This window comes from Synchiropus splendidus, chromosome 17 (genome assembly GCF_027744825.2).
Source record: "Synchiropus splendidus isolate RoL2022-P1 chromosome 17, RoL_Sspl_1.0, whole genome shotgun sequence".
Classification (NCBI taxonomy): Eukaryota; Metazoa; Chordata; class Actinopteri; order Syngnathiformes; family Callionymidae; genus Synchiropus; species Synchiropus splendidus.
The window spans coordinates 10,211,299-10,237,765 of record NC_071350.1 but is presented as its reverse complement, the minus strand read 5'-3'; the positions used below and the strand labels follow the sequence as shown (position 1 = coordinate 10,237,765).

The 26,467-nt window shown below is 42.7% G+C and overlaps 1 protein-coding gene across 3 annotated transcripts; it reads right to left on the bottom strand.

Annotated features, from left to right (window-relative positions):
• Window positions 1-726: 726 nt before the first annotated feature.
• Window positions 727-20,752, bottom strand: cxxc5a (CXXC finger protein 5a). Of its 3 annotated transcripts, XM_053847878.1 has the most exons (4): window positions 20,464-20,752; window positions 12,744-12,847; window positions 11,828-12,640; window positions 727-1,841 (listed from the first exon to the last, which is right to left on the bottom strand). In XM_053847878.1, the coding sequence occupies exons 3-4, from the start codon at window positions 12,620-12,622 to the stop codon at window positions 1,797-1,799; spliced, it is 840 nt and encodes a 279-aa protein (XP_053703853.1). In that variant the 5' UTR covers window positions 12,623-12,640; window positions 12,744-12,847; window positions 20,464-20,752; the 3' UTR covers window positions 727-1,796. The 3 variants fall into 3 exon arrangements, with proteins under 3 accessions (XP_053703853.1, XP_053703852.1, XP_053703854.1); XM_053847877.1 differs by having other exon boundaries at window positions 728-1,841; window positions 11,828-12,847; XM_053847879.1 differs by having other exon boundaries at window positions 728-1,838; window positions 11,828-12,847.
• Window positions 20,753-26,467: the final 5,715 nt, after the last annotated feature.

The following is a 26,467-nucleotide window of genomic DNA, read 5'->3' as shown; positions in this document are numbered from 1 at the left end:
ACTGTAGATAATTTTAAACTGACTATAAAAATTATGACTTCTCTAATAATAATGCACAGCAGCAGCTTAAGCTCTCCTAATGATTCAATTGAATGAAATCCTCATTAATACAGCCACTTTCCATAAATTTAATAAATGAAAATCGCGTTGGTCGAATGAGTCCATGATGGTAACTTAAAATCGTCGTTCTGGATCCATTTCAAGGAGAAATAATTTCAGAAAAATAATAAATAAAAATAGAATTATTGTAGCTGTCATGTTAACCAGTTGGGTTTGAGTGATGTTTACCAGAACTTTTGAAAATGTCCCCAGAAAACTATGGCCGAAAATACCTTCTGATCAGAATGGGCTACTCCACAGAATATGTATTTTGATACAAACTTTTGAAATACATAATTTCACCCTGCTCAACAAACTACTCAATTTTGAGGTAGGTTTTATATATATATATATATATATATATACATAAATTATTTAGTCTAGACACTTTTCAATGACTTTTCACTTTTAATATGACTATAAAAAATTATGAATTTGCTAATAATGATGCACAGTAGCAGCTTATGCTCTCCAAATGATTCAATCGAATCAAGTCCACATTAAAATAGTCACTTTCCATAAATGTAATAAATAAAAATATATATAGCGTTGCTCGAAATGAGTCAATGATGGTAACTTAAGATCGCCGTTCTCGATCCATTTCAAGGAGAAATAATTTCAGAAGAATAATAAATAATAATAGTCTTTATGAGTGTCAGAATGTTCAGCAACCAAAATCAAAGTGTTTATATTTGTATTTCTTTTCATCAAGCCAGTTTTTCGTTAACAAAACGTGCAAATTGACAAGTAGACAAACATCAAAATTTTACATTTTGACACAATACATGCATTTGCTTTTTATTCACAAAAAACAGTCCAATTTTCTAATACAAAGATCGGTTTTCCTTAAAGGCTGTAGCTACCCAGCAACATAACAAAACAATGAAAATATAACAAATAATCCAACAAATAAAAAAAGTGATCTTGTCTCAGTGCGTTCAGTAGGGTAGACTCGGAGCAAGTGCTGCTTCTTAGTGCTTTAGCCTGGAGCACGTCTGCACATGCTCAGTAGGGCCACAGTAACGTAAGGCTGCAAGTTTCACTCAAGCACAATTTGGAAATGCAGTAGGAGGCAGATTTGGGAGAGCAAAGTATCAACAGGATGCATCTTGAACTCGGCGAAGGGCTGCTGGAAAACACAACTCTTCCACTTCTCAGCGACGTTATTCGATTTTTCAGAGACGGGTCCGTTGGAAACGATTTATTCTTGGACAAAATGAACCGCAAATAGAAAGAGAAACAAGGTGGATCGCAGTAATTGTAGCCACTAGTTTTAAAATATAGCTTTACATTCTCTACACAAGTACTGTATCTTTCCACACATGAACAACATTAACACCAAACACAGAGATCAGTTGATTGTCCACAGTCGGTCCGTCATTTCTGTTTCTGAACAGTTCCCAGCGACAGGAAGAAAGAAAAACAAAACAAAACTGTACCAAAAATGGAAACATAGAAAAGGGAATGAAAATTGATGCATTTCTTCATTTTTGGTTCAAGGAATAAGTATGTGCATCCATTACCCGATTGTTTTTTTTTTCTGCTTTGTTTTATATTTTCTATCGTTTTATTGGTTGCGTGTGTGTGTTTGTTAGCCAGTGTCTGTTCTGGAGACAATCCGAGAGTTGGCATTGCACTTGATGGCAGAGCTTTGGGTCTGGATTGAAGAAGGAGGAGGAGGTGGAGGAGGAGGAATCCTACTGGAACCACCGGAACGCTGCTCCTGTAGGAAGCATCACCTTCTTGGAAAAACAGAAGAGAAGAAGGGAGGGGGGGAGAGAAGGACGGCGTCATTAATGAAGAGTATTTTGCACCTCTTGACAGACTTTAAAAGCTCTTGACAGCACGAGACGCAGACCTCTCTTTATTGCTCTAGTGCGACAAGAAGAAGCGCTTAAAGAAGCTCCTGCAGGATGAGAAGCTCAGTCAACTTTGAGAGGTGCGGAGGGGAGCTTATGTTCATGCAACAGGATTCATTTCAAGGTTTCAAATATGGCTGCACAATATACTGCATATTCCATGTCATCCTGACTTGGGCTGCCAGGAACACAGGGCTCCACATTGCAACCAAATATCCAAATTTTTGTCAAAATTTTCGACCGTACAGTTCACCAATGACCTGTCTGAAGAGCCTACACAACTGTACGACTGCGATTCAAATAAGCATCGGCTCAGAGAAACTACAGCATATTAACAACACATTTATTCTGTCAGTCCATAAATATAGTTATTTTTCATGATCAATAACAAGGGATGCACCAATACGGTCCAGTACGAGGCTTGAATGCTCGTACTCATAGAATGACCACTGATAGCACAAAACCAATATCACTTTACTGCATTGCCTAGTTTTTGATGATCAGTTCATCACAATTTTGTAAAATGTGTGTTAGTACTACAATAAAAGTGACTGTCACCCATTAACAAGAAATATATAGAAATATATATATATATATATATATATGGAAAAATGAGAAAAAATGAATCAATAAATATGTGTAATGGCTTAAGTACAGTACAGAGCAGTATCGGTGAGTACTCAAATGCAAGTACTTGTACACTACTCATTTTGGATTTTAGATTCGACTAGATCATATTTGATGGCCTTTAAAAGTCCCATTGTTGTGTCTAGTAGGTCAGTGAGTTGACTACATGAGTGAGTGAGTGAGCTATTGCCGCTGCGTTTTCTTCATCGCTCTGTGTTCTGGTGAATAAAGAGCTGAGCTAAAAGGCAGCCATGGTTTCCAATCTCACTACTTTTGAAGTATGATGGAGGCAATACCTCCACCTAAAGAGACTCGGCAAAGGACCCCAGTAGTCTTTCCTGGATACCCCTCAATATTGCTTCATTAGCACTAGACATTCGGGCGGATTTGTCTTGGAAAATATTTCTGCAGGTAACTCCTCTCTGAAGAATTCCCATTGTTCCCTTTCAAAGGTTGAAGGTGACCTTTTTGTTGGCCTGACCGACCCTTTTTTTTTTTCGTTGGACGCAACACTCGTCGGGTGATGCGATTTCAGGCTCCGCCTTTCAAGGGCAATGGAGACAAGATCTTTGTTTTGATGCAAAGCCAAACAAAACATAAGATTTCATTCTTATGAGTGGTGTTTCTTCACCACATTGGAGGCATATCTTGTTCCTCCACTATGTTGTTTGAACCTTGGCGACGCTTTGATGACCATCAAGAGTGACAGCTCTCCACCTTCATCATCTGCCCCTGCGTCTCATCAGCATTAGCTCGGGAAAAGGCTTCAGCAACATTTTTGCACAAAACCCGATATACCACATTTATTATTTAAGCACCACACGCGTCGCCCCCCTGCACATCATCAATGATGATACCGCTCTGCGTCCCACACCCGTCTCCCAGCGAGGTGATTTGTGTGCGCGACCACGCTGAGAGCGACACACATACACACACGCTAAGCTGCGGGGCTGAGCGAAGGCCTGCCAGCCAGCAGATAGACGGTCTCCTGCTCCCTGGAGCTGCAGCCGCCTTCCTGCAAGTGCAGCTCAATTCCGCAGCACAGATTTTCTTCCAAGCTCGGCCCGGAGTCAGACTGGAGAAACATTTATGCACCCACACACTCTCTCGCACCGAACCAATATGTATTCAAGTGCAGTCACACACCTCCACACGCAGTGGCATGTTAACCGACACCCAAAATCACACCAAACAGCCAGACTCAAATTCACAAGCCGGATAGATCCACTTTCCTCCGACAACAGAAGGTTTTAAGGGACGAGCGGCATGGAAACACCTATACGATGACTTGGAAGACACAGCATATGCACCCGGGGAAGTGTCAAACACGCTTCTCGCATGTCGCACCGAAAGAAATTGAAACAAAAATTCAAAAGTGGGACGCGTGTGAGCTTCCTTGACATTATCTAGGCTTGCCTTTTGCCGATTTTTGGGTGAATGGATCAAAAATAAAATTTTCCTGTAGAAAATGAAACTCAACAACCCAAGGATGGAGCCTTGTGGCACACCATCAATACGCAAAGGTGGAAGATATAAGAACTATTTTATCTATGCATGAACTAACAAGGCATAAAAAGACAGATCTAAACGATTTAGTTCTCAGAGTAATGCTGAGGTGTCTGGTCTTACTTTTCAGAAATAAATCTCCCATTTGAAGTTAGCAGCCAGGCCCGCGCCCATATTTAATCTGCATTAACCCCTCGTCCGTCTCCGGGCTGACCTTTTCCACAGCAGCACTCAGCTGCAGAGAAGACAGACGGCTGGAGGGCTGCAACATCTGGCGCCACAGAGGTCAAAAACGTGGCGAGAGCAGGATTGACCGTGACGTAATGTGCGGGAAGAAAAGCACATCCCTCCCTCCGCAGGTCCGGAAACACTGTTTTTACTGATTGTCATGCGCCCCCAATCAATAGGAAAATACTCAGCCTCCGTGATTGGAGGGAGTCAAAGAGACGGGAAGTGAGGGTGCGAGGTGACAATCACTGGGAGTCAATGTTTTCTCACTGGGACACGCTGGTCTTCACATGAAACAGAGGCAGGGTTGAAAGGGTTCTGCTGAAAGGGTTAAATCCAGTGACATGAGAGCAGACTGGTTACGGCCCGAGCCAGGATTCCCGCTTGGAGAAATAGCATTAAAAAAAAACAAAAAATGCTCACATGCCACGGAGCTTGTGGGATGTCTCACTTTCTGCAATTCAAGCAAAAGACAAAAACAGCGATGAATGAAAACAAGAGTGACCTCCAGCTGGCACCAGCACCCGCTGTTTGTCTTTCTAACAGAGTGAAGTCCCAAATCTTCTCTTCCTGCCAAATGTCACAAGTGTTTGATATGAAAAATACATCTTAAGTCAGCTCAACATGAGGCAGAAGCTCCAAATTCATGAGTCAACTGATGTCTCATGTTACAGTCTCTATTGTAATATTTGATCGCTGCCAACGCTAGAGAGTGAAAATGTATCTCTCAAGTCAAAACAAAAAAAATCAATCTGTCATTTTAAGGCTCACACCAGGGCTGACAGAGTAGGAAATAGGAGTGGGCCGTTTGTAATTGTAAAATCACCGCTTCACTTTTGATCAGAACGTTGCATCTATGAGACTTATTTAAATAAACACCATGGAAAGCAAAAACCATATCAATAAAAAAAAGTAGAAGTCTGCCTCAATATATTTATATCTTTCAATTTAAATAGACAATAGACAATGTGACCTAAATATTGAAGCTTGCATACAGTTCCTCATTTAGCTTCTGCTGCATGATTTTATTTTAGTATTGCACTCAGCTTGCGCCACAACAGAGAACATTCTTTGTGTGTTTACATTTTGGAGAGCATTTATTTGGCACTACATTCAGTTTTAAGCCGACGATTAAGAGCAAAAAGGTAAATCCTCTGAGTGTAAGTAAAGGTTTAAAATGAAACACACATGTTAGCTTCACTAGCTCTGCGATGCTAACAGTCTTTGGTGTCATGGGTCAGTCACGTTGTTGAAAGTGATCTACATGTTCTAATCCTTCATGATCTAATATCATCATTTCAAACACCTATAGCAGAAAATATCACTTTTATTTTTCGAGTCATTCAAGGCACTTTGGTCCAGTATTGTTGACCTTATATCATGCTACACACAGGCCACAATAAAAACACTTTTCAAGAGAAATGTAGTGACTTCCAGAGGGCATTTTCACTCATAGTTTTTTTTCTTAAAATTCTTCAGAATCAGAATCAGAATCAGAATCAGAATCAAATTTATTGCCATTGCCTTATAAGGGTTATTGTGTTTTTTTCCACTTTTCAATCCATAGTCTTCAGAAGTCTATGAGAATACTGGAATAACCTTGGAAGACAAAAGATATATGGAACTTCTTCCATCCATAAGTCAACTCAACCTGACATTGCCCTTGAAAATATAAACTCTCACAATGCATATAAAGTTCCAGAGTACATAGTACAACACTTGAATTGAGGGCGCTTCCCTACGCTCCATCACTTGACATGTAAGATGGTGTTTACCAATATATTCAGTGGTAAGTTACACTGAACCAGCTGGTGCTTGGAGGGGTCTCAATTGACTCAAATATCCAAAGAACTAGCTTGATATTTTTCTACTACTCTTGCCAAAGCATTTGCGTGTCTCCGTGTCCATCCAGTTTTTATGAGCTCCATCTGGGAGACCTGGTCTGGAAGGCAGAGCAGATCATGGCAGGGTATGAAACTGACAAAAGCAGATGTAGATCTGCGATCACCTGAATCAAGAATCCGAGCTGGAGCTCAACGACTTGATTTCTCCCCACTGATCGCCGTGGTGCGTTCAACCATCGCTACTTTTTCCATCAAAAGATGTTCCCAGAATACATCCAGACATCTTCAGCCAGTGAGCCGTGAGGTGGCAGAGGCCTCAGCATGCGAACTCCCCCACACTTGCCAATTTTACGCTCCTCTTTGAGCTGCCATGAGCCGTCAACACCCTTAAAATAAGCACGCCGCCGCTGCTGCTGGACGGCACTTGTGTACCGACTCGTGTGTTTGCTCCTTTCAAATGTGCACAACTAAGTCGCAGCCAGAAGAATAGCGCTTTCATTCCGGCGGAGTTTAAAGGTCGGAGAATTAGCTGAATGATTTCACCGCGACTGTCTGACAAACTGACCAACAGCCGTGCGTCGAGGATGACCTCATCGCTCTTTAGAGGCAGCGCTCACAGGGAAACCAGCTCAGGCGGCAGAGATGTGTCGCTCCGTCTTTGATTGGTGGAGAATTTGACACTCTGGCTCTACGCGCCGCAGCTGAGGCTCCTACGATTCACTTTGGACTCTGTGAACTAGCAGAGACTTTTGTCCCGACGCCACCTGGAATTAATGCTTTAAATCGCGCTCAGGACACACATTAGAACCAAGACACTGACTAAATATACAGCAACTGTCGCAGGGGACCACATACATTCAGAAAACCCCTAAAAAAAACTGCATTTTTCCTGTCAACACAACTCAAATTAGCTGTTGACAGAAACCATATTGTTACAAAGGGACTTTTTTTCCCCACACAATGCAATAAATTTCAGTATTAGGACCACACAAAGAAAACGTTTTTTTTCAACATTATGTAATTAAATTGCTATTATTTAAGAGATTAAAGTCATAATATTGTGTGATTTAAGTCATAGCAGTGCTCCTTTTTTCTGTTCTGTTCTTGTTCTTGTTTGTTTCCTGCATCTACTTGTTGTTGCGTTCCTCCAGTGAAGAAAATATAATATTTTCAATGACAGTAATTCAAACTTTCCCCTCAAAACACTTCATGTTTCCAGTACAAGACCACCATGAGAGGTCTGTGCTAATGTGGTACTTTTACCACTAAATACTGGCATCTTGACCTTAGAGTTAACGCCCATTTATGTTCAACATTAGGTGCGGATCCGGATATGGACAGAACCTCGGGTCTGTGCTTACAGACCAAACGGAGCAGTACCACCAGAAACCATGGGGGGCAGTGTTACTGTTACTACCGGATACGTAACTCTAATGAGACATGAAGAAGACATAACAATGGTGGAAATTCTCCGTCCTCCGGTCGCAATATTCTTAACATCCTCACCAACCACCGCCTCCTATAACACTGCCTCTGTTCCTCTTTTTTGCAAGAGCTACATTGGACTTTTGGAGTTTGTTGTTGTCATAAACATTTGACTCTGGGCTGCTCCCCCTGGTGGACAGATCGGTGAACAGCGATACCAACGCAAAGAACGTATGGAAGCATGTGATCAGTGACGATAACATCATTCTCAATGGACAATTTCTTACGTAAAGAGAGAATAAATGGGCCTGTACAGATGCTCTGTATCAACTCATCTTCCCAACCGCTTCAGTGTCCCTTGTTCCCACATTAACCACAGATGCATAAACTTCCTTGGCCCCCCATTTGATAGGAAGGTAGCCTGACCGATAGCATTCTCCGGGTCTGTCTCTTTTGTGTGCACAAGATCCCTATCATGGTCGATGTGAGCAACATTTCAAAACACTCCCAGATTATTTTCACCCCTCAGCCTGCATGGTAACAGCAAAAAAGTTCTTGAATATGAATCTACATTGATCCCGTCGAACCAAAGTTGGATCAGGACCGAATTATCCCTCCTGAAGTATTTCTCCCCTCAAAGCAAGTAGCTCCAACCATTGCCGAGTGTTTACTACTGTTGATAAATTATACTATACAATTATACTAGAAACTATACCACACTCAAAGCCAACAAATTTAAATATAATATAGATCGCATGGAACACAAGACAACCAGATTACAAGGGGATTTTATCACAACAAGCGCTGCCTGTTTCCAGGCGAACCAGATTATCAATCTGTTTTGGTTACTGCGAGCTGAAGACATGTTGTTGTTGCACGAGCCTCTCATGTCCTCCTGAAGCCGAAACAACATCTGGGTGAAAATGCTGGCAGCGCATCATTAAATGTCACATTTCTTCCAGCACATAGCTGTTTTAATAATTGATAGTCAATCAGCCGACTCTTATGTCGCGTCGTTCAGTTCATTTGCCGTTAATCTGAGCAGCATGAGAGTATTGTCGTATGTCTTATAAAATTCATTCATAAAATGTCAAATTAGCAGAAGAGAAGGCCAGTTATCAGACTACTGTATATCTTTTACAGCATCACCCAGGCAGCTACATTAGACAAGCGTCTATGCTGTAGTTCTCTTGTTTTCATTCTTCACTGAGATGATAGATGTCCAAAACCACCAAGTTTTTTTTTTATGTGGCCCTCGAGAGCTTTAACATGTTACAGTCAATTTAAAAGTGGGATCCACTTTTATTCTGGTTTTATTTTGTAAGTCGACTTCCTGCTGGCCGACACACTAAAGCTGCTGGGTTCCAGGCCTCTGTTCTCGCTCAGTTTGCCACCTGTTTCGGTGCTTGAGCTTCTGTATTGTTATGGTGAGCTGGTGTTGACAGCCACGTGTCATCTGTTTGTTGCTAGCGCTTCCTCCTTCCTTGTTGAAGTGGCTAACCTCCGCATTAGCTTCTGTTTTTATCCCTCATTTTTGCGTGTGCTGAACACCGAGTCAATGATTCTGACCGTATTTTCCCCACAAGCGTGTCTTTTTCAACCGTTGTTTTCTCTCTGCGACTGATATTATCTCTTAGTTCTGTACATGTATTTCATGTTTAATAAACTAGCTAGCAGCAGACTGTTATCCATTAATTTGGGGTCCACTCTGCTTGGTTCCTGACACAGCAAACATTTATCAAGGGTCTGCTTCAAGTCTCTGACAGATGGCTGAGCTCTTTTACACTGAAAACAAAAACAGCAGCCATTTTGATTTACAACGATACAGCTTATAAAGGCGGGAGAAGAAAGGAAGGCTTTGTTCTAGAGGAGACGGACGTGCAGTGAACGAGTCAAGGGTGTCTGTGACGGGTGACCAACAGGGCGAAGTGATCGACCTCAAGGTGCCGCAGCAATCAGACAGGATGATGGCAACACGGTGCGGCGCACTCAACTCCTTTAAATGACCTCCATTAAAATACCATAGAATCTATTTTGATGTGTTCACGAGGAGGGCGGCCAGAATCCTGACCCACATCAGCCTTCATGAATATTCACACCGCTTCATTTGACTTAGCCGTGGCACGCAACCGGTGTTTGGCTCAGGTCGACTGATAATCATCGAGTCAAAGCAAAACCCCCTTTGTTTGGGGTGAGTGAGACGTCACACCACCGACGTGGAGAGCTGACACATTGTGTTGACTATCATGAGTGCGTAATGAAGCGTTACACTGTCGTTACAATTCATCACTTGAACAAAGGCAAAATTAAGTTGAATGAAATGACAAAAACGTCTTATTCCACAGTTAGACTTTTTAAAGGGCTGAAAGAAAAGGGTCACTATGTACTTACACCCACTAAGATTAACAAGTAGAACTGATATTTATGTATTTAGCACAAATAGATAAGATTGTGTGTATGTGTGTTTTAAAATAAGATTCTTCTGTCCAAAACTTTTTCAACAGTAAAAATCAGTGCAGGAAAGGAGGAAGTCGGGACTTCTTTAACTTTAATAAACTCTCTGACCGACATCTTTTCCACAAAAAGTATAAACTGAAATTGTGTTTAATCTTAATTTAATGAATGAATTCCTGATTTTCCTTCAGGTCACTTTCAAAGCCCTCACTAACACCAGAGAAGCTTGTAATCCCCCTCCTTTCCCGCCAACCATTTCTGCTTTTTTCATCAATAACTAGGGGTCTTACCCTCGATGCCAATTTGTTTTTAAATCACCTTTGGATTATACACCTCGACAAACCACAATCACCTGTACTTCCATTCTGACCTGTGAAAATCCAAAGTCTATCGCCAACTTTAAAGTTCAAAAACATGGTGTCGTTCCTTTGTAGATCACGGGTTTGTTGCTCGCTGCCCATTCTGACTGAAAAACAAGCATCAGTGTTCAAACAAAAGGCCAAGCTGACAACTTCAATCACCGTTCAAAAAAAAAGAAAGAAAGATAGAAAGAAATAAGGCCATTAGGAGTTTGAAGCACAAATCCAGTTTTAATGAGAGCGACGGCCTTCTGGTCCGTGTTGACAGTGTTCACACTCTGTCATTGCGTAATACCAAAGTGGCTCTATTATCCATTGATCGCACAACTTTATTTCCTTTTGAGATGAAACATCTGCTGCAATTGATTCTCCTGATTGATCGCTCTATCTCAGCAGCTGGGGATATTTATGCCGCTGACAGACAGCAGTGTGTAGATGAGCTGGAGTGTCAGAGTCGAGTGGGACAGGGACGGTGAGTGGAGGGGGGAGGGGGCCGGTCGCTCTCACCTGGTGCTCCAGATGACAGCACTGAGGCCAGATGGACACAGACACTTCTCGCTGACACACATTTAGTCGCACCTCTATCGCCACTGTCTAAACATGTTTGAGGGATTAACTCACATGTAGATATAGTGTCTGGGTTTAATGATGCCAGTCGATAATTATGACCCACAAAAAGGGATAAGTGAATGTAGGGTGCAGATTAAGACCCCGTGGTGAACGGTAGACCCGCTCAGTCGAAGCCACCTGTCACTTCTTCAGATTAGACTGTGTTGTGGATACACAGGCGGCCATTTTTCAAGACCATAAATATCGCTATGTATTATTTTGTAAAATACCAAGATATGTCGGAGCCATTTTTTTGCCCTGAACAAAGAAACCAGAGTAGCTGGACTTGAACCTGGAATCAAATATTGTGTTCAACTGAAAGAAAACAAGTGTTTTGCAGTAGATATTAGACCGTTTTTTTCCGGAGCATCATGTGATAGCATGTTGCCATGGTTACCATTTGAGAGTTCTGGCGTCTACTTCATCTGACCATCCCATTGCCAGTCGGGAAGTGTTAATCCCTTCTTGTTATCACTGTGCGCTACATGAACACCTAGCTGTGTCCAGTACGATTACAAAATGTGTTGTGCTTTTTAGAACTGAAATTTATTTCCCAGACCGGGAATTGAACCCAGGCCACGGTGGTGAGAGCGCTGAATCCTAGCCACGAGACAAGGGAGTATGGAGACCGCTAAAGTATATCTTGTGCACTGGATGCCTGAATTGATGGCTAAAATATGACCCGGATCGCTCCCAAAATTTAGGAATCTGTTCCTGAAAATTTCATCCAAAATCCATCAGTGATCACAGTCAGATAGAAAACCCGCACCATCCTTGGTGGGGGTAACACAAGTTTCACAGACTGACATGTTCTTACCTCCAGAGCAGCAGAAGGCTTCTTCTTCAGTTCCTCGCACTTGCGAAACTTGCAGATCTGGTGGCCCGTCTTGCGATTTCGGCAGCTGCTGCACTGCTCGCAGTTAATCCGCCTTCGACAAGGTGGGCACATTCCGCAACGTTTCCTTTTCTTTTTACCGGAGTTGATAGCCGAGGCCAGCTCGCTCTGCGCCGGGTACTCGCTCAGGCCGGCCATGTGTAGTGCGCTGTCCGCCAGAAACACCCCGGCCGGCGTCATGATGAAAAGCCCCGGGTTGAAGGGGAAGCCACCCCCTACTCCATATGGGAAGTCAACGGGACCACCTACGGCGTCCGTGACAGACGTACCCTCTAAGTCGCTGGCCCCCGAGCCCGCGTCTCCGCTGCCAACTCCTACTCCCATGCCCCCAGGCAGAAGCATGTGCTCCATACCGGCCCGCTTCAACAGCGCTGCTGCCTGGGCAAAGTGCAGCAGACCATTCTGTCCCTCCAGAACCTGCTCCAGGGTCCGATCCAACTTGGCTGCAGTTATCGCAGAGACCGTGGGCTGGGGTTGTGGAGGCGGCTGAGTTTTGGCCGCGTGGCTCTTCGTTTCACTCCCGTCCTTGTGTCCATTAGTAGCGGCAGAAGAGACCGCCGTGTACTGCAAGAGTGTGCGTGAGTTCTTAAGGCTCTTGTTCAGGGGCGCACTGATGATGCCGCTGCGGTTCCTGCGCTCTACGACAGGAGAGTCTGGTTTACAGCTGCCCCGGTCCTGGTCCTCTGTCCGGCCCCTCTCCAGCAGTCCACTAGACATGATCCAGAGCGTATGTGCCTGGGTTGGGGGTGAGGGCGGAAAGGGGGCAGGGGTAAGCAAGGAGGGGGAGCAAAGTCCTTTTCTGGGTCCGTTCTGCACCCTGGCGAGAGGGATGCCTCACCTTGACGGACTAATCAGCCAAAGCAGCGACGGACAGGCCCCCGAGCCTTCTGCCCGCTCTACAGCTCTGCCCTCATCCACCTTCTTCACTGCGCCATCTGGAAACTTTACACATGAGAGAAGAGGAACCAGTGTAAATGACTCATCAGCTTTTTTAGAACACTGATACACACCACCTCAATTTCCTTCCCGCAGTCCTCCATTCTATATTGCTAGCATGTACATTTAAAGTGAAACCCGAAACCCTTCAAAGAAATAAATTAAAAAAAGGTCATTTCCGTCCTGCGCAACTTCTTCCTGTATTGACTGAAATACTCGTACTGGTCGCGCGTTATTTCAGGCTGCATCACTCCCCACGTCAGAGTTGCGATCAGCTACCCAATTAGTTCCACATCTGTGGGTTCCAAAGTGAAACCAAGTGCTGCTAAATGAAAAGCGTTTTGTCGGAAAACTATGTACAACACATCAGATGTTACAATACAAGCAACACACAACTAGAGTTTGGCACAAAAACTAAACGCTCAAGTGGGCTGACATGGAACTATGAATGGAGCTCAATTAAAAGGCAGCATCAAAGTGAGACGTTTGAATATGCCGGTGCGGGTTTCCTTCAGGCACTCTGGTTTCCTCCCACAGGGCAGATACATACAAATTAATAAGTCTATACATAATTAATTTGACTCTAAATTGTCTGTAAGTGTGAGCGGGTGACTGTTTATGTGTATCCTGTGCTGGACTCAACCGCTACCTACTGGTGACCTGGGAACAGGTGTAAGGAACATCGGATGAACCAATGTATGGACAGCTGATGTGACGGAAGGTGCTGGATTCAGATAATTCCGTGATGAGTGTGTACTCCAACTATTTACAAAGTTTTGTATCCAATATCTCCTTAGTTTTTTCCAGCAAAAATTTGTCCTCAGTTGGACGGGTTTCACGAGCAGAAGTGGGCGAGCAGAGGGAGACGGATCCATCAGCAGAGTCTTAGCGTGAGATTCCTGTGGCTGCTCATCTATGAAAAGGCAAACTATGCTGGTGTTCTCCTGACCTGTCCGCGTTCGCAAACAAGCACGCGGCCTCTCACAGAATAGCCCAGGAAATGGCCGGGCCATTCCTTATAAGGAAAACAAAAGGAAAAGGAGGGGACGAGGATAAAGGGGGGGGGGGTGTCTGTGCAGTGTGTGGAAATTGGAAGGCCAGAATTAGTGGGAGGTAAAGCTTCAAAGGCAAGAACACAGCCCCCACATTCTCACCAGCTCAGGGGGATGTGGCGCCAGCGAACCAGAGCCAGCGCCGCAGCCGCTCAGCCTCATAGTTTCAGTTTCTCCCACTCCTGCACTGACCGGGGTCCGGTTTCTCTCAACACCAGCATCACTGGCTGGTGAATATGAAACAGCCCTTCCAGTCATTTATGAGTAATTCATTTGGGGGTTAGGTAACTTCCACCATCATTTTCAGACGGGTTTTAAAAGTAAGGCTGGGGATCTGGCCACTCATTCATTATCGCCCAATGAAGGCTGGAACAACCCAATTCGCAATGGTGCATTATTTGTGCGGTTATTAGCAGACATGTGTCACACGTCAAGTCAGGTCAACTGATGACTTGTGAGTAGCTGTCCATGCCACTTGACCTGTGTCCCCTGCATCCACCTGTAGTGGCTGGAATAACCATGGGAAATGAACGAAAAGGTTTTTGAGAGAAGGGTCACTCTAGGAGTCTCCCCCCTCAGTTCCCACCATCTTGGATCATCCTCTCAAGTCACACCTACTTCTCCTATTTTTTCCTGGTAACTCCAAGTGTTTATCCTCTCCATGTGTCCAAACCATATGGCTTCCCTAACATCTCCACTTGAGCACTCCCTCTATCTATTACCTCGAGAATCTCAGCAGCATCATCTCTTCTAGCTCCTGTCTTCGTCATAGCATTATTTTCAGTCCCGCACTCGTCTTTTCACTCAAACTACTGCAATAAAGACCGTTTAAACACGTCCATCACGCTCCTCTTGACAGGTGAGGAAAACTAAATGATGATCAGAGCAGCAGAAATTATTGTTAACAAACATTCAAGTGACACTGTTCCATTTCTCAACGATTCTCGCCGGCTGTAATCTATGAATGTTATCAACACTGCAAATGTGTTTAAGGAGTTATGTGCATAACTCACTCGCTGGCATATCATCAATACCTTGAATGAACGACTTCTCCACTCCTCCAGAAGTGACGGAATTATCAATGGAGGCAGATGAAATCTGCATAAAATATATCTCCAATTAACTGGAATGACTTAATCCAGCTGAGGCGTCTTTATCAGATGACCCGCTCGGGTCTGACCTCAACTCATTACCCCTCATGAAACTTGTGTCGTAAGATGGCATGTGGCACTTACGTCTTCATTTTCTTGAAAAATAATTTCAAAAAGATTGGCCGAACGACGATATATAATGATATATTCTATGTCTATATCTTTTTGAGAAGCTACAGTCAACAGGTGAAACTGTGAGGCAAATCCCCCGTGAGGCATCATGAAAGGCCGGAGAAGTGGGTGTCCCCACTGGTAAACAACTGTACCACAGATTCCAAAGGCTTTTGCCTCAAGGAGTTGAACCAGGAACCTCATTGTGCCGCCGTATTAAACTCTTAATATTTTTATATTCTCTTTATATTTTTATATTTATTTATTTATTTGAATGGATCTCAATGAATATATTATCTTTTTATTTTTTTATATTCTTATATTTATTGTAATGTGACTCTAATGCTGCACAACTAACTAACTATAACTATATGTATTATTACATCATACTACTCCATTACTCACTCAGTCACCACAACCAAAAGCAAACCTTTGTGTCCATTAATATTATACTGTTCATTTATTGCAGCGTATTCCACCACTAACCTGGAATCCACGGCGCAGCCAGAAGCCAGTAATACAGTGTATTTGTATTTGGGCTCACACAATAGTCTGTGGTTGGTTGTTGTTGAAGTAAACAATATATTTTTAAAAGCAGAAGCGCAGGTCTCCGAGGCGGCTTGTACATCTTGAGAAGTTGTCCAATTATACGTTGAAAACAAAATAAACCGGCATCGCGGCAATCTGTCATCTTTTTTCTATAGCTGGTGTGACCCACCTGCTGTGGTCATGTGACACCACAAGCCCAACAAAAACTCCTCAAACACTTCTCACACCGTTTTTGTCTTCCCATCCCATCACCGCCTCGGAAAACGTGTTTCATTCCGATAATTCGCCGCGCCCTCGTGCTCTCTGGGGACTTGTTTTCAGTTGTCCGTCGGCTGGACCATTAAGTAAGATTCCCGAAAACAGTGAAGGAGATGATAGTAAATTGCTCCCAGACTGGATCCCTCACGCCAACCTGCGTCACATCGGGAGAAAAGTAGCAACTTCAGCTGTGACCGAGGCTCTGTGGCAGCCATGACTAAAATAACCACAAACACATGAAGTCATTGTTCAGTTCTGATAAACCAAGTGTGATTCTTTCTATCACATGACTCTTCTATAGAGAACCAAGTGGTACTTTGCTTCTGAACCCGTCGCTAACTTTTTTTCACCAGATTGGTACCAATCTTCTCTCTATGTTTAGCATTTAGCTGAGCATTGGACATTTTATCACCAAAATGCAAAGCTCTGAAAATTATTATCAGTGTTTTGGCTGTAGCAGTGCATTATGGGATTTGTAGAATCAATGTGGGGCTTACCAGTAAGCTTTTAATAATATAATGAAATGATATTTTGAGTTGACACTGCTGCGTCTCTTCATCCGGCGAAACATTTCATTGTAAATCTTTTAACAGAGATCTACGTGAAACAATTGATAGTCCAGCTTTGGTCAGGGTTCCGCTTCTCTAGTCTGTATTCACAACATAAACACCTTCACCTGTGTGTATTGACACGCACAGCAGTCAAAAGGGGGGGCGATAGAAACCCAGTCCACCTGACTAAACCTGCGACTATATTTGAATCCAATCTGTCCAAACTTGTAAAATAAAAGGAGCAGTTGTTGGTTGGAGTTATTTTGACTCACACACATAATCCCACTCCTCTCAGCTGTGTCTCAGATCAATCACACTCTTTCCTTCATCATCAACTTGGAACCTGGTACGGAATAATCGTCCTCTTCCTCTGCCAGTATCGCGGCTCCTCAGATCCCTTCACCACATCACACACGCGGGAGGTTCATGTCCTCATGTGAACTCTCTCCAAAACCTCCACCGTCTGTTTTGGGCTACTGTGAGTGCCGGTCCCACAGCTCTGAACCAAGATAATTAGTGTTGTCTTCCTCTTCAAGCCTATTTACTCGACTCCCTCAGACCGTTTCGGACTTAATAATAAGAGGCATGTTAACTCTTTACACCTCACTTTGCTGCGAATCGGTCGCTTTGTCATGATCGTAACAATGTCATGGAGTCAAGAAAAACTTCTTCATCCAAGTTGGCATTATCTTAGTTGGATTAAAACAAATTCTTGACCTGTTTAAAATATTATTTGATAATGAATATTATTACTAATATATTTTTATTAACGTTTATATTACATTTAATGGTCCTCAAGCATTGTTTGGGAGGAGTTTAAGATGGATAAAGGGGAATATAAATCTAAACTTATAAACAATACCATGCCACCTGAGGGCATGGAATTGGTCGTGTACACTCAAGTTCATTGTCTACAACCTTTAGAAACTGGGTCCCACACGAGGAGAGTGGAAAATACCAGCCCAGATCCATCATTTGTACGACAAAAATAATGATACTGTAGCCTCTCTATCCTCAGTCTTTCACCCTGGAAGTTGTCACAAAGAACAGCGTACCGATGGTGGACAACAGAGTCGTACTTGCTACAGTACGTACTACTATTGTAGAAGTTTTCTATTTCTTCCCTATGCAGACCTGGCATCAGTAGTATATAAACTACAGGTGGGAAAGAGAATTATTTTTGAGTCTAAATAGGAGACATAGCTTTCCTAAAAGGAACTTCAATCTAAATCGAAGCCAACCATTTCAAGCTGTTGCGGACCACACTGCTTGACTCAGTGGTCCATATTTGGCCCCCAGTCCTTGAGTTTGACAACGTCTGATGTGGGACGTCAGGCGTCAAGTGATTCAGTTTGGAGATGACAGATTTGAAGTGAGAGTCATCCGGATTACACCAAATCCTGGAAGTATTTTTAATATTGTGTTGCTGCGCTTGACCTCACCTTGGCCCTTAGCACAATGCTGACACATCATTTTACATCATTAGAACCCAAGCAGTGAATTTCATATGATGGTGATGGACTCGCCAGAGGATGAACCACACATTTCATCAACTCCGGACGTCTTCAGGGACTGAGCTGACACAAGAGGAGCATGAGAGCAGCCATAACACATAAAGAGTCATTAGCATTGTTATTTATGAATCACCCCGTGAGACGACGCAGATCATGGAGCGGTTATTACTGACCAGAGATGGGGAGCGCAGGCGACTTCTGCAGACAGTCTTCAATATCGACTGAATGGGACGCAACACGCTCAATCAATTTCTAGATTTGGAGATATGTATTGACTGTCTGCTCACAACACTCATTTCTGTGACTAGCATTGGTCAATGAGGGCACTTGTGACTGTCAATATCAGAGTGAAAGATTTTTTATGTGGATATTGTTCGCTTATGAAGACAAACTTTGATATAAAACAGTCAGCAAACTAATGAATTTCAGCCGTTATTTTGTAGGAAATGGCTAGTTAGGTTTCAAAACATTGCTCTCATGTAACAATGGATGTTTTTATTTGGCAAATGTTTCACAATGAATGACTGTTTATGCTTTTATTGGGTGTGAATGGGCTGTATGAATGGAGGAGAGAACCTGCTTGGAGTCATCTGACCCCTCATTGGCAGAAACATGAAGGCACTTTCATCACATAATATCCTTGAAATGGAACAGATCTGCGCAGGAAGTGTGTTTGAGCACAGCTGTTGAGCAATAATTATTTTTTTCCTCATTCATTCACCCTTTATTATCATCAATTGACCCATCCAAGTGGAGGTGATGACCAACACTCCCCATCTTTGACTGAACTTCTGCATGACCCACACTTTTTCAATCTCTCCCTTCTTCATCTCTGCCACTGTCTTGATGTCTCTATAAGCTATACATCATAACAAGTCTAATAATGGTCCGATAAACATTCCCTTATAGTCTAGCTGATACCCTGATGGTCGTCTGTAACCACTCCACCCTACCTGCACTCTCTTCTTCGCCGTGATGTCTGTATACGCCTGATAATTCAACCCAAATTCTCATCTGTTTGCACGACTCTCTCTCTCTCACTCAGTATGTCCTTCTACTGGCTTCCATTCATCTTCTCGCCACCTTTCCAGTGTCTCCACTTTTCCCTCATTAAAAATAAATATAGATAATAAACCAAAATACTGGAACTTTATTACTTGATGACGACTAAAGACATTGTTTAACAGGATAAAAATAAATGTAATAACATCTGATGTTATTATATTATTATTTCTTTTTTTTATCTATATATATTTATATATATTTTAGAATGAAACTCTGGCTGAGAAATTAAAGCATGATATTATAAAAGTGATGCAGAGGACAAAACAAAGAATTAAACAGGGGCTCCACGTGACCCTGAGGTCACATAATATTCTATTCCACTTAAAACTATAAATTAAATAGTTCTTGGGAGTTTGGCCTCGTCAGATGACACGCGATCTCTACAATCGTTATCACTCCGCTGACGTCATCGCACACGCAGGTGCCAGGTAATCGCTTTATCAATGGAGGTGGAGAAAATGTGGGATCTAATTTCCTGCAGCGTGTAAAGATATTCGGCCAAAACTCTGGAGCAGCTGACTCTACTGCTGGTGAGACGAGAGGACGAACCAGAACCAATGGATTTGTTCTGGAGATGCGCAATGCCCCTGCAGACTCGCTGTCTGCGCACTCGTCTCCGGTGAGACGCACATTCTCTATTCCTCCCACCTCCTGTCGTCTCACTCTCACACACTCGAACTCACACACGCACACACACACACACACACACGCAGACGAGGAAGTTAAAAAGGGAAAAAAAGCCCACGGTAGCCACGATAACACAGGAGTCTTCACGTTGTCTGAAACCTGGTGCGCCTCCATTAAGCCTCGGAGAAGTTGAAATCCATTCGAAAAACCGAACTTTCGTGACCGTTTTGCGCGCCGCGTGGTCATAACTGTGGCGTATCTCCCCTCACAAATCACGTGCGGTCATTGTTTGGCATGTTGACGTCAATAAAAACGAGTTACAGCGCACGTTTTGTGTGAGTGAATCAAAGATATCACACCAAGGCTTGTGCCCACTGATAAGTCGCGTCATGAAAATGTTGAATTCATCGTTATTCACTGCCAGTCATAACATTTAAATGCCGAATATTTAGGCATTTCGGGTCGTTTCTACGCGCGATAACGGACTGATGAAGTTGTTTTGTTCACAGATCATTGGTGAGTCCTGTGCGGCGTCTTTCTGGACCCGGCGAGCTCGTGTCCGCGTCCGCAGCGCGACCACCGAGGAATAACTTGGTCATATGCGCGAATGACTGACATCCCAACTTTGAGCAGACTTCCACAAAAGTACCATCTCCCCCCGTCTCTCCCACCTCCCCTCACCACCCTCCCCTTGCATCTATCTTCATATTTGCAAACAGCACCGGGTGTTTTATTCGCACCTACCGCCGCAGCTGGGATCGGAGGGGTGGGCTCCCACAGCCTGAGCGCTCCGTGGCTCAGCCGGCCGACACCAAAAAGGCAAAAAAATAAAGCCACGGAGGAAGGAAAAAACTGCTTATTCTCCGGGAACACAATCCTAGTCAGAGTCTGTCTCGTGGTCAGGGATGGGAAAGCGGGGGAAACGGTTGAGCGTCAGTGATCTGGGAAAAAGCGCACTTTCTCGCAGGCTGAACGCGTGGGTTCCCCCAGCTCTCTCGGTCCTCGCAATCCCACCTCTACATCCCCTCGTTCACTGAGGAACATGCAAACACATTTCATAGATTTTTGGGGCATCGTGGAAAACACGAACTGGATTTCCCCCTCTGTTCGGCGAGCGACTGCAAGCGGCTGAGATACGAGGATTGAAGGACGGTATTGAAGGAGAACCGTATCAATATCGCTGCTCCTTCCTTTCAGCTGATAACGTTGTCATGTAAATGAAATACATTTCTGCACATTATTGTGATCCTGAATGAATGAGTCATTAATTAATCGATTCATTTAGTTATTTATTTCTATTTTTTGGTCCCCATAACTCAAAGGTGAGTTCTGAACTTTTTTTTTTTTCAATTTTTCATCAAGTATTGCTAAATATATTTTAAAGTGTCTGCTGCAGGGACAGTGAGACCAATAATAGTTTCACACATAAACGCCATATAGTCTTGTTTGTACACTCAAGACTCTCATCCTGAGGGTTGAACACAACATATAGTGTATCTATTTTAGCTCTCAACTGGCTTGTTGTGAACAAACATTACATCTCCCTCCTCTCTATATCCAAGCATTCCAAACTTGGTGACTTGCTCAAGGGTCATTGGATAGTTCAGAAATTGTCACTATGTGTAAAGCTATGTATATAAACTACCAGCAATCTGTCAATGGATTAAAATCTTTGGATCTTTAATCTTGTTTAACTGCATTAAAGCAGTTGATTTGAGATTAATCGCAAATGAAAGGCTTGCATTGAGAAATGTCTGCTTTAAGTTAGATTCAAAACAGACATAAAAAGTGTGTGATTAAAGAACATTAAACAACTGAATATATTGATAGTCATAATATATTTGCTATGAGGTCTGGGATTTTAATCTAAAAACAAAGGTGCATTATTTGTTATGATGTTTTCATGACAGAAGACAATTTAATCATTAAATATATCAACAGTATTGTAGAATAGGAGCATACTTACCTGAGGTTATTAATTTATGAAAGGGGAGTATTTATATCAACTTCTTAAGTTTTGATATGGTAGTTATTTTATTCATTCATTGAACATTGTCTCATTGATGTATTTATTGTGCGATCAAAAGTAGCAATATAATGATGGTAGCATTACCATGCCAGGTTTGCTTCTGAAACATGAATCTAAGTGAATTTTAAAATCGCAAACCATAAGAATTCCTGGATATATTCATCGTGTTAGGCTGTAATCAGGTCACAACGCTCAGCTAATCCCTCAACAGTCAGTCTGATCCGCGGACTCCAAATCCACGAATCCAGTCCGCGTCTTGCGCTCCTCCCGAGCGCCTGGCAGGCGTCCAGCGCAAGTGTGTGGAAATGACACCGCCAGGGCGGCAGAGATTTTCCTTCATTTCTCTCCTTCCCGATCGCAGACTGGCTGACATTGGCTAGAAAGTGGAGCAGCTCGTCAGGGACAATCAATGCGAATCGATCGAGCTGTGCGGTTGAGGCTCCAGAGCTGGAAAATATCGCGGCAGCTGAAGAGAGAGAGGGAGAGAAAGAGAGAGAGAGAGGGTGAGGCAGAAGAGGGGGAGAGGGAGTGAGAGGTGGGGGAGTTGGACCAACTCTGCCAGGAGCCAAACAACCTCCATGCAAACAAATAAGCTCTGACACTCATAAACATGACACTCACTTAGTAAATACTACAGCCAGAGAGCCAACATATGCGTAATTACGTGCGTTTCCTAAGCGCTTTACGACGCACTATTGAGGGCCCTGGGAAAATATGAGGGGACCCTTATGCATCAAGACATCTTAACTATGATTTGATTCTCAACTTGTTCATTTCAAAATAAACATTAAACTCCTTTCATTTTAGTTTTTATTCTAGGCTTCATAACAAAGACTTAACATTCCGGATGGTCGTGATGGAGAAACACCTGAATCCGCCGTGGACGTCACTGGAATCAAGGCCAGGAAACTTGCAAAAATATCCATGCCAACCCCTTTAAAGTACTGCCGTCAATGCAGCTCGTCTCTGGGGTCTTCACTGATGGATTTTTTTTTTACTCAATTGATCATCTTAGAGGGTTTCGGCGCTTCAAAAAGTTAGATCAGCTTTGCTCAAAACCAGGATGTGTAACAGGGATTACCCCACTCATCCTGCTTCATATTCTCTCTATTACAGGATGACACAGGTGAATCCTAATATTCAAGGACATGTAATCTCAGGATGGTATAAAGGGATGAGAGGAATATATCCTGGGTTTAAGTTTCTATATAGCAGGCTTGGAAAAAAAGGAGTAAAAAAGTAGCTATTTAAAAAAATAAAAGATTTGAAAAATCGATGTAAAAAGCTAAGTAAATAATTTAATTCCCAATCTTTCTTTATAAATACATTCTAATAATAATAATAAATAATATGGAAATTAAATCTTTAGAGCACTTTCTTAGTTATTCACTCCCCTACAGTCCAGATAGATACCTGCATTCACCACCGCAATTGAATGTGTGTGGCGACTCTACACTTAATCTACACACTTTAAACATTTAATGACTTTAGCGAACATTATTTATAAGATAGAACAGTGTTTACCAACAAACTTTTAGTGTGGTGTTTTAGCTCCTTTGTGAACTCAATAATGGTAGGAGGTTCACAGAGCAGAAGCAGAAAATAGCACCTTTTTGTGAGTGATCTGAAGCCCAGTGTAAGGAGGTGCTTCTCTTTACTTGCATCTTAAATGACTTTCCATTCATTTGTGAAGTAAACCACAGATCCAACTGAAGCTTGTTGGTGCTGTTGAAGCCGCTCATGGATTTGATTTCGTAATATTTCATTTGTACTTTCTATTGCGATTCCCAGAGCTCCTTTATCTGTTTTGTAATCATGTTGCTGGGCCTCCATCCTTTTCAGTGAAACAAGGCAGTGTTACGGCGTAGTCTGCGGCGGTTCCATGAGAAGGAAAGTAGGACCAAAGAGGGAGAGCATGAAAGGGAAGGGGTGTCACGCATGGATAGATGGTAGGAGGGAGCAGCAAGCTGTGACTCTTGGACATGTTCTGGTGGGTGCACTGAACCCCGGAGGCTGCAGTCACACTCGACTCTTTGTTGTTTTGGCTCGGCGCAGGGAGGCCGGTACTTTCCTGAGCCGGGGAGGAGGATCAGCCTTGCGTTGCCTCCATCCCCAGCTGCACACATGACCAGCACTGCAGGAAAGCCCCCCTGAAGAAAGCCTGGAGAGAAGCTTATGAGCTGTGGAGGGAGTGAGCAGAGACGTGATCGTCAGCTTTCTCCAAATCAGAGGAATGCTGTTAATGATCCAAGTGACTTACTTCTGGGATGGCGTTCTGTTCTTTGGCGGGAGTGAACCTCACGTCTCGCAGCTGGAGCAGCTTTCTCTCTGGAGTCAGCCCTTAACCTTTGACCTTTTCACGTGTCTGACCTCCCGACATTCCTTAACATTTATCTTCCAAATCCCCACAGAAACTTTCACCGTTTGTTTCACATTATTGAAGATGTATAAGCAACAACTAAATATATATAAGGAGCTCTACCCTGCTACAACACTTACTCACGTGGTGGAGCTTTGTTTCATCGAAAGTAACATTGGAATGGTAATGGAGTTACATACATAAATGCACGCAATATATACGATTTGAAATGACGACATCCAGCCACTAGATGGTAGTATTTGGATGAGCGATGAACATGTATGTCAATATATAATATTTAAATGAGCAAAAGATAAGGTATTTAATAATAATATTTTAATAAGTAAGTATTTTAATAACTTCATGGCGGGGGGGACTATGTCAAGTAAATATTCAAATATAAGCGTCGTCTATTGATTGTTTTTTACTATGTTTTCAACGTTACTTTTCTCAACCACCAAAACTGTTTTTCCTCTCACTGCATGAATGTATTAATGCGTTCTGCGCACGTGTTTTTCCGAGATCGTGATGTGAAACCTCCCCCCTCATCTCCCCTGGTCCTGGGCGACGTCGTGATTTATTAGCCGAGCGCTCGTTCAGTGTTTCCACGTTCGACCAGAGCCAAGTAAAGCAAGTTTCCGCAGTTGTGAAAAGTCATTACGTTCGGATTGTTCTGCGACTCTGCGGTCACTATTCCAATGTTCTGCTGATCTCAGCCGCCTCGGTCGACGGCAGCGGAGTGTGGTGACAGTATGGGGACAGATAAAGCTTGACCGAATCTCACTAGCAACTGTTTAGCATGCACCATTAAATAAGTAGGCTAGTGTCATCATGGCTTTCTCTGGTGATCAAGTCACTGCTCATGAACAGGCTCCTTCATGGAGGAATGATGGCAGAGCAGCTGTTGCTGCTGCAGATCAAAACAATAGTGCGGCTGCCATCTAGTGGCTGAAGCTAGAAAGGACAGGAACAATAGATTTCTTTATATATATGTCGTGAAATTCAAAGGAGTCTGAATCACAAGCAGGCTGAAATGTAAGAGCATCTGAGAAAATAAAGTTTGAAAAGATATATGTTTTGTGATGTTACTATGAATTGCCTCCTTCTAAAGCAAATTAATTATAGCGGCAAAACACTTCACTTGCATCATATATATATATATATATATATATATATATATATATATATATATATATATATATATATATATATATATATACATACATAAAAAAAATCTGATTAGACAGGAAATACACAGGAAGTGACCCATGACACATATTTATCATCCATTTTGTTAATTTCTGTCGCTCAGAACACAGTGTTTGCGAAGTGGTCCAGAACACATTCACACTTACAAAATCTTTTTCTCACAATTATACCTCTGGTTGGTACAATTATATAACAGAAATGACAGCACAAAGAGAGCTTTTTTTTATAGACATCAAGGCTGTCACACACAAATACAGGTGAATCTGAAAGACGGCCACAACTTCTACAGATAGATAGACAGATAGATAGATAGATAGATAGACAGACAGACAGACAGACAGACAGACAGACAGATAAATAGATAGATAGATTAATCCCCGAAGAGAAATTCTCTTTTCCAGCAGCATGACAGGTGGAAACATAAGAGCAAGTAAATAAAATAGTAGATAATAAAAAATAAATAAATAAACAACAACAGTCCAGCATGTGAATGTGTGTGTGTGCGAAATAAAGTGCATGCGTGTCTATGGTGTGAGTGTGTTGTGAGTCCGGAGTGTATTTTATCGTCCTCCCCGAGAGATGTTGAAGAGCCGAATGCCGTGGGGGAGGAACGATCCCCTCAGTCTGTCTGTAGAGCAGGACAACGACAGCAGGAACAAAACTTTGTGAGGCAAAAGATGCATTTATTTAAAATCAATGCTTCCAATACATGTCGCTGAATGTTCCTTGGCTTAAACTGAGCAAATAGCATAATATGTTGTATGTTAATGCATAAGTGAGTCTTTGTTTGACTTCTTTCATATTGACAGTTATTAAGCATTGTTGTGAGTCACAACTGCAAGATACGGAATGGATTGTACAGGGTCGATTGTATCTTGTGAACTGTGAATTTGTCACATTTCACACGACCTCAAAGCAAGATGTCGATTTAAACTGGATCTCACAACATTAAGGGTTTGAATTCACTGGGAGGGAACTGTGTGGTTGGCGTGAACCACAAATCATCTTAAGGCTCCATGAGGCCTGTATTTGCAGCTGTATTGAGCCACTTAAAATGGCCGTATTTTGACCTAGGACCTCGAGTTTGACACTTATATAGAAGAATAAGGAGATAATAAAGGAACAAGTGTGTCAATGATTTAATGTCTATC